Genomic DNA, 9,280 nt, shown 5'->3' with positions numbered 1-9,280 from the left:
AGCGGCAGTGATTATAACCATTGAAATATCAAGACTGCACCTTTGTCACTAAATGGATCCGTAAACAACACTTAAAACCAAATCGCCAGATATTGGCCCGCGAAGATACGGTTTCTGGCTAATTCTGAAGACATTTTTGTTCACAATCCTGCAATCAAACCTTTCCAAAGTCGGAGAATGCCGCGACCACATGCACTTGCAGATTATATATATAAAGTTTCTGTTAAAGGTATAACGGAACATGGCTACTGGTTAACTCCAGATTTTTTACATTACAGATGCTCCAAAATACAAATAAAATAATTTTTGTTTTTGATACATGCTCAATCAGTACTTAATTCCATATAGGGCATAGTGCCGTGAAATTTTTTTCGGACGCAATAATTTTTTTTTATCTTGAAGTAAAATAAGAAGCTCAAACTTTTCAATGATGGTAATTGTGTAAAGTAAGTAACTTTTGTGACTGAAGAAAAATGCTATTTTGTCTGCTCCTGCTTTTTATAGAGAAAGCGCCAGTGACCGAGACTGGTAAAATGACAACCCATGATTGAACCTATATGATATAATCTTTCATCCATCATAATAGTCCTTCATTTCGTCTGTCCGTCTTTTCTTCAGCCCGTCAGTAATTGTTTGGTTTTTCTCAGAAAGCACCAGAGGAATTATTCTGAAATCGTAGTTTTTTAATCGGTCCCTAATCCCTATATTGCCAGATTCTAAAACAGGAACCTTAATTCAACAGCTACACGTACTGAAGGGAACTTATGTTCGTTACTCATTGTAGTGTGCTAGCTGTACATTGTTTTAGCATTCATTGCAAACATGTAAAAACCTTGGATTGGAGTTTGTTACCGCTATTTCTTAGCGAAAAGATATCTTTCACATTCCAAACCAGAGTTTCTCATGATCACTTATATGCATTCTATTTTATGCAATAGAAATACGTGTGTACATGATTGAAGTTTGTCGCTTCTGTTAACAAAATACCGTACATGTATTAACAATGTCTCCCTTGAAATCTTTTATAAATGTAGGACATCTTGGATTTTGATCATATTGTTTATGGATCCAAAACGCAATCTACAGAACTAGGCAACAAGGGGAACCTACGACACATATGAAAGAGAGATCACTTTCTAAAACGTGCACCAAAGAGTAATCAACCATGGGTCTTAGACCATGCACAAGATCTCAAATTAAATTTACTTGAAAATTAAGCCTGATCATTATTTTTCAATGCCTATCCATTTTTTTTCCAAAGAAAGTCGCTATAAAAAGCAAGGCATTCTGATCCATCAGTTACTTCCCTTTGTTTCACCCATCAGTAAGGAATGGATATACAATCGGAACACTTCGCCCACTTCTGCAAACGTTAGAGAAAATGACCAAGTGATCAAATTGTATGATATAGTAAACTAAGGGAAGTAACTCCGATGGATCAGAATGTCTAACCTTGTATTAAATGTTCCTTTCAAAGGGAGAGCATTATACTATACCAGTAAATCAAAATGAAAACAAAATATTGTTTCTGTCCTTTTTTTATTGTACACATATATTTATTCGTTATTCTCAGACCTCAGTCTAGCATTAGGATTGGTCACTTTGATGGACAATTGCTGGGCACGCTCAACGATTTCTTTCCTCTTCCTACTGGAAACGTTGTGTGCTATCTCGGCAGCAATGGATCTGTTCTGCATAAGGAGTACTTCGAGTTCCTGAAAACACAAAATGTTATATGATACTCTATGTATTTTAACAAAATATTCTAATCTAATAAGGTAACCCTCAGCCCGCAATGAAAATTTAAGTTCTTTTTAAACCCTCAGGTACATAGGCCATATTTTCATGCATCATTATCTTCTGTCAGATGCTGTAGCAGAAGTCTTGTTCCATCAAAAGTTGATGTTTAAACATATATATTTCCGATGGACTTTTCTTCGCTTAGATTTTACTCATACTGTGAAAATATTTGGAATTATTCAACCCAATAAGCACCTCCCCCTCCGCCTTTTGAGGCCTCAATTTCAATTGCCCAGGCATAAATAAAGACCAAAACTATCAAAATTGTATAGGTTTGCAATAATACCGTCTTATTAAGTACATTTGCATTTCTTAAATTTTTTTAAATGCCCTAAACGCTTCCTTATTGGGTCGAATAGTTTCTACAATGATCTATCTGTGGTTATATTTTGACCATTAGTTATTAAGCACCAACGCAATCAGGTTTTTAGTGATTAGAAAAATGCCAACCAGATCAGACTATGTACCTGCACTAAACACAATCAGCATGTTTATGGATGTACCTTTTCAATGGCACTAAATCTTATAAACACACTTTGTTTATAACAGAGCTGTGAGTTAAGTGGCCTATGGACCAAGGGGAAAGTAAATGGCAGTATATTGATTAACTAAATCAAAGGTATGAAATTTACCTAAGTAAATGATAGACACCTGGCTAAATAATTATTGTTCCCTACTAAACAAACTGATTTACAACAAATGACAGACTTTTGATTTTCCATTCGTAAATGCCTCAGTAATTATAATGACAATCCATTTATATTGACAAAATTCAGCAAATGGCAGATGTCTCTGAAATAACTCACTGCTTTTCCTTTCGATTGGGCTGATAAATTTTCACTTTTTTTTTTATCAAGCATCCTCAATGTTTATAGACAATTTTGTCCTTGGTGTCCACCATATTTATCATGTAAAGAATGCCGACCTTGTTTCTATGATTACGACACTGACTTACAAAGAGATATACTTGCACCTCTAATTTTAAAAAGATTTTTTTTACCTTAACATTGTGAATGCGGAACTTCCTGAAGCCATCGGGCATTAAGTGCCTTGTCTTCTTGGCTGTTCCATAACCAATGTTGGGCATCTTGTACTGTCCCTTGAAGCGCCTCCTCACCCTGTTGTCAATACCCTTGGGTTTCCTCCAGTTTTGCTACAAATAAACAATTCCATTGCAGGTTAAACCTATGTACAGTACCTGCTTAATCAAATGGCTTTATGATTTGGGATTTCTAATATCAATTAAATTTCTTTAACAATACCCATGAAATTGTAAATATTGATCAAATGGTTTTACATCATTTGCTTCATCAATTTCATGGCTATTGTAACGTGATCAGGTCTATCTTTCGACAGATTTCACCAAGTGAGATATCTGGTCTTGGTAACAGACCACTGGTCATGTAATACTCACTACAATGTATTTTCTGCTAGATACACCTCCAATAATATATACTGTAATTAGTTAGATAACGTTAATAATTCTCTTAAATGATGTGCGCTATCTTTCTAGCCTCAATGAATTTTCCTGGTAGCGAATGTAAACAATACGCAATTCAGGGGAAACCTCAACTATAAATAACCTACCATTCTGGTATAAATATATTACATAACAAGTATTGTTCCCTAGGAGAAATAGAGAGTGAGTCACAGAAGACATCGTAAAATGTGAATAACACATGTGGTATAAGGTGAACCACCTAACGTTACTTTATAATGGAAATCTATTTAAATTGCTTTAAAGGGACAATTCAGTCAGGCTAATTCTGTTATATAAACACAGTAAAATATGGCATAAATGTATTGTTCTACATTCCTTATAAAACATACAACATAAAATATTGACAAATTCCACGTCATTGTATTTTCATACAGGGGTTTCGGATCCCAATATTATTTGGGTAAAGAACAATTTACCGCCGATTAGTCCCACCATCCGGTGATTATGATGTCATCATTTGACATCATTTTTGTGACATCATAATCATCAGAAGGTGGGACTAATTGATGATAAATTGAACTTTGTCGTTTTAGAATCTCGAAACCCTGTATTGATACCGTTGAAATTTCAAATGGTATAGCAATACCATTAAGAAGGTATAATATGTATGCTGTACCAATACCGAGCCAATGTCACATACTTATTCAACAAATGAAATACATAACCACTAAGGACGAAATGATTTTTTTAAGCAAGACAATTTACCTAATAAGGTAAACGAGCACACTAATCTATAAGTAATTGGAGCAGTTCTAGACAAGAAGAAAAACAGGTTCCTGGTATATATATTTAATTTGCACTACTCTAGAGATTAAATAGTCACTAGTAAAATGTTGGGGTTTATATTACTAGTCTAAATGACTAGCAGCTGAAAAATATTAACATCACAGGCCGGTAATAGCAGACAGCAAGTGAGTTTGCACATTTCACCACAACAAAATGAAATACATAACCACTCGAGATATGTCCTTCATCTTCGTTTCATCTAAGGACGAAATGATTTTTTTAAGCAAGACAATTTACCTAATAAGGTAAACGAGCACACTAATCTATAAGTAATTGGAGCAGTTCTAGACAAAATTTGCATTACTCCAGGAGCAAGGGACAGGATTCATCGGACCACAATTTGTAATGCAGTCTGCGACTTTAAGCACTAGTCTGATGCCCATGACTAGTAATTTTAAGGCCAGACTAGTGCCAATTGTAATTAAAATTGGTATAAAATACTATATTAACAAGAGCAGTGGTTAATTGCATTTTCAACACATTTGAAGTCCATTCTGTATGCCATTATTTCAGTGCGAAATGATGACTGAAGTGACGAAGAAAAACAGGTACCGGTATATATTTAATTTGCACTACTCTAGTGATTAAATAGTCGGACTAGTAAAATGTTGGGGTTTATATTACTAGTCTAAATGACTAGCAGCTGAAAAATATTAACATCACAGGCCGGTAATGGCAGACAGCAAGTGAGTTTGCACATTTCACCACCATGGGCTTTTCTGGCATATCACAGTAAAACCAATTTACCTAATTTCCATTAGAACCTTGTGTGTGTGTTTTTTGTTTTTGTTTTCTTTGTTGTATGTGCAAATTTTAATGTTCTCTTAGACTGAATTGTCACTTCAATGAATTTCTCTAAAACTATCAAAACTGAGTGAATGGGAAGCTACATAACAGGATGTAATCAGATTGCATATGGCTAGAACACTCGAGATATGTCCTTCATCTTCGTTTCATGGCAGGGTATAAAATACTATTTGAGAGTGCATTTTTCTAAACAATCATCATAAAGAAATAAATTCATTTCTTACCTTGACTTTGTCATATCTGTCAGACTGGTGGCGAATGAACTTCTTATTTCGCTTGTGTACATTTCTTAGTTTAACAAGTGGTCGGACAGCCATCTTGCTTCTGAAAAAAATAAAGTATTTTGTAATTGGATACCACTCATTGAAGAAAGCAAACATGTAGAATAGATTCGAACCTGAAAACCCTGAATAGCTAAAAGTAGCCTGTAGACAGAGACCAAAGTTTCTGGTCTCATCGTTAATATCAATGTTGATCAAGGACATCTTTGATAATAGATATTCCAGGGGTTACTATCACTGTCTTCATATCCACCCCTGAAATATATCATTGCAAAATTTAAGGCTCTGTGCAAGACAAAAGATGAGCAGGTTGATTGGTCCTTTGATGTACATCAAAGGAATTTAATAATGGTACAATGTGATTGACTTTGTGTCTTTAAGTTGAGCGTTACGTATACTGTCTCTGTAGTCTTCAAAGGATGTCTCTGTGATTGCTCAGTTTTTTTCTCCTGAACTGGCATGCTTTCACAAATTTTACAATGACATAATCCAGGGGTGGATTTATAACGACAGTAATAACCCGTGAAGTATTTAAGATGGCCCCAAGATATACAATCTCACCATACTTTTTGGATTTAAAACGACAGTAATAACCCGTGAAGTATTTAGGATGGACCCAAGATATACAATCTCACCATACTTTTACAATTAGGGTCCATTCCAATTCTATCATGAATAATTTCATGGAGCACTTGTTAAAAGCATTATTGCAAATGAAAAGGTACATGTACATGAAAGTGTCTTTAATTATATATTATCAGATATTAAACTTCATAAGTTTCTGGATGAGGTCAACAATAACCTTAGTTTTAATGTATATCAAAGGTAATTAACTAAATAATAGCATTAGTTAATTGACTTGTATACTTAGATGACAAACCTACACATAAAACAGGCCAAGGTTAAATTCTGTAATCGATTCATATGAACATACGTCTGATATCTGATTTATTGATATCCCAATGGATGTATTATTCTTAAATGTACAATAGAGGCAGGTGGTACATAAATGTTATCAAATTTATTATATAGCCGGGCACCTGTGTAACAGACGACACAGAACCTGCGATACGCTAGAATTTCGAGCTTCCAAAACCGTCTAGATGTCCGTTACCAACAACGATCACGACCAGTACTATCTCAGATTAATAAAAAGTATTTCATCACCAACAAAACAGAAAGATATTGGAATGCAATCATTCACAAACAGTCACAAAATCGACAGTTATAAACAACCATTTGCCTAAAAATGCACGTTATAGTGGAGGGTAGAGACTTTTCAGGAATTATTTAAACCATCATCACGAAGACCTGGTGATGTTAACTGGCTAAAACGTATTTAGATATATACTGGCGATAATATAGATTCAAGTCAGGATATGAAATTGCTACATATGAGGGATTAGATCGGATTTTATTATCACAACAAGTTTCAGACCTTCGACTGCCAGGAAGAAGACGGAAAAGGAAATAGACACAGTGTCGACCCCTAACGGTGAAGCAGGGAAGATAACTCCAATGTAACGGCTTTCAGGACTTAGGTGTTGGTCTTTGCGCACATTAGAGTTTCATAGCTGGTAGATAATTAATTTAATATTCATTTATTGTTATATCATGGTGACTATAAGAACCAAACATTTTTTCAGTACCTTTCAAAAAAAAAAAAAAAAAAAAGGTAATTTTTCAGGTTACCAAAAATAAATAAAACATTTACATAACCCCATGTTTGAACCAGATGTAAACACTAGCACATGATCTTGTGCAGTACACTCTATAATCTAATTTTAATCATATTATATTCAATTTAAAGTGAACAGTCGGGCAAGGATAACTAAAGTCGGTAAAAATGGTGTGAATGTATCCAGTATAATTTCTTGAGAAATGGAAAAATAAAATCTCTCGTCAAAATCTGTCTGCGTACAGAGAAATTAATTTAAAGTATGGAAATTCTAAAACGTCCTCCCGGCTCACTATGTCCGTGGTTACATTTCCACGCAGCCTCGCTTTCAATGCTTTCAACTTTTCTTTACTTTAATGGTCAGAACTGGGAAACTAAGCAGAACTTGACCGTCGTTTTAATATGTGAGAACTTTTGGAAGGCCAATTAAGGAACGCATTTAGACTGGTTTTCTTTGCCCGACTATTCACTTTAATTAGCTGACCATTTAAAGTCCAATAGAAAAAGAAAAGAAAATTGAATTATATGTCAGTTTGCAATTTTTACAAATGTTAAACAAACAAAAACTGGCGACTTTTCAAAGCAGACGGCGCTTGTCGCAATTCTTCCAAAATGGTCCCTTTGTAACATGGTACGTCTGCATCTAACATTGCCATTCTGTTCTTTGTTAAAATTACCGGAAATTATGTGTGCGCAAGATATGTGCCGCGCAAGATCATGTTCCTTTCCTGTAATTAACAGCAAAGTTATTGAAATGAAATGATAATTACGAATCTAAATTTTGGCAGCATATGTTATTCATGTTTTTAAAAGACGAACCACTTGATTTCTGAACATATTGAAAGGATTGGTGAATTAAAAAAGACACTGGATATATTGCTTTTTATATTTCTGATGATAAGTCGTGTCATAAACCAAGGACGTACATGTATGACGCTTAAATAAATTCTTGGAATAAAAAAATAATAATAAAAAAACTAGTAAACTCCGATGAAATCACAAATCGTGTGAAACACCTGGACGGTATGAACTTATGTCCAAAAATCTATACATTGTATTAGAAAACATGAGTTGTAGGAAAACGTTTGAATTCTCAACAGACGCTACAAAATTATTCCAGAGAATCCATAACTTAAGGTATAAAGCGAATTTCACACTTTTAATAAGTTTTATATACATAACATCCATATGTGTAACAGCCATGATCATGATACACCAGTTAAATAAACTGCATTCATTTTATTAAAAAAAAAAACAATAATAAAAAAATACAGTATTGGTATTTTTTATCAGTATGCCTAGTCTTGTTCATAAATTAAATTTTTACTTCGTTAAACGGTGACTTCACATATCTTAACAATAAATGAACTGATGAAATATATGAAATTTAGTGATGCCGATTGAGTTCATGACTATCAATGGTTATCAAATACATATGTACAAATCATATATCAGTGGAAATCCAGTATTAAGTACGAACATTTCAAAGATGTTAAACATCTTTGAAAACTTGAATTCAGAAAAAATATATATAAATTTGCACTTTTTATCGCCGCGAATGTATTTACTTGGTATTATTATTATTTTCATTTATTTATTTCTAGTTTTTCTTTTGTATGTTATCAGGAACTTTAATCTCATTATCCGGTTACTCGAAGTATGAGCTTTTAAATATTGCCTGGTTAAACACAACGACAGGTATACAAAAGATGGCTACTACCAACCTCCAGGTAGATCATCTGATAATTAGGTCAAGGGTAATAGATCATCTGATAATTAGGCAAATGGGAAACAAAAGACCGACTGCTTTTATACAACCCCGCGGGCAGTTGTTCATGGGTCGCTGCGCACGAGATAATTATGAAATCACAGGTGGATGTGGGCTCATCCAGAGGGCAATTAGTTACAGGGATCTGAGAATTGGTTACACTTTTATGATTATGGACTCATCAGAGTGTCCTTAGACCATTTTAAGGCGTTTTAGGGGGTCTAGATCAAAAATCGGTAAACATCATACTCTACATGGTACTACATGAATTATAGACACCGATCGGCCCCTATTTTCGTAATAAATGGGGTTATATCGTCTTAGTGACGACTCTTTATATCTATAGATGTGTAGGATGATCATTGCTCTTTCCAACGGTGGTAATTGTTTTTATGAGGACGTGCTCAGGGGCGTATAGCTATCATAGACTCCGGTACTCCCGTGCATCCACATAATTTTCATGTTCATTTTTATAAGAAGCAAGATTGCTCTTTACTTGTATTGTAAGCTATACTCTTGCTAAAATAACTACAATGAGTATCTATACTCTATTAATTAATATATATTTAAAGCAACCAGCAATACTAAAAAATAAGGTGACATTCTAATGTTGGAAATCAAAATATATTGTTTTTGTTAGATAAATTTTTCCACTAATG

At 34.1% G+C, this 9,280-nt stretch overlaps 1 protein-coding gene across 1 annotated transcript; it reads right to left on the bottom strand.

The window, feature by feature from the left end:
- Positions 1-1,522: 1,522 nt before the first annotated feature.
- LOC138330158 (large ribosomal subunit protein eL32-like) lies at positions 1,523-6,672 on the bottom strand. Its single transcript, XM_069277577.1, has 4 exons — positions 6,614-6,672; positions 5,119-5,218; positions 2,801-2,953; positions 1,523-1,715 (listed from the first exon to the last, which is right to left on the bottom strand). Exons 2-4 carry the CDS (start codon positions 5,209-5,211, stop codon positions 1,557-1,559), a joined length of 405 nt encoding a protein of 134 aa, XP_069133678.1. The 5' UTR covers positions 5,212-5,218; positions 6,614-6,672; the 3' UTR covers positions 1,523-1,556.
- Between the last annotated feature and the right edge of the window lie 2,608 nt (positions 6,673-9,280).

The sequence above is a fragment of the Argopecten irradians genome, chromosome 8, assembly GCF_041381155.1.
Source record: "Argopecten irradians isolate NY chromosome 8, Ai_NY, whole genome shotgun sequence".
Classification (NCBI taxonomy): domain Eukaryota; kingdom Metazoa; phylum Mollusca; class Bivalvia; order Pectinida; family Pectinidae; genus Argopecten; species Argopecten irradians.
The sequence above is the reverse complement of the archived record's forward strand: the minus strand, read 5'-3'. Positions and strand labels throughout refer to the sequence as shown.

What these genes read in the sequence shown, in the direction of transcription:
- LOC138330158 (XM_069277577.1), bottom strand. Translation starts at nt 5,211, where the DNA reads ATGGCTGTCCGACCACTTGTTAAACTAAGAAATGTACACAAGCGAAAT. An exon ending in ACAGATATGACAAAGTCAAG is followed by an intron (nt 2,954 to 5,118) that starts GTAAGAAATGAA and finishes GTTTATTTGTAG; the next exon opens with CAAAACTGGAGGAAACCCAA. An exon ending in TCCGCATTCACAATGTTAAG is followed by an intron (nt 1,716 to 2,800) that starts GTAAAAAAAATC and finishes TTGTGTTTTCAG; the next exon opens with GAACTCGAAGTACTCCTTAT.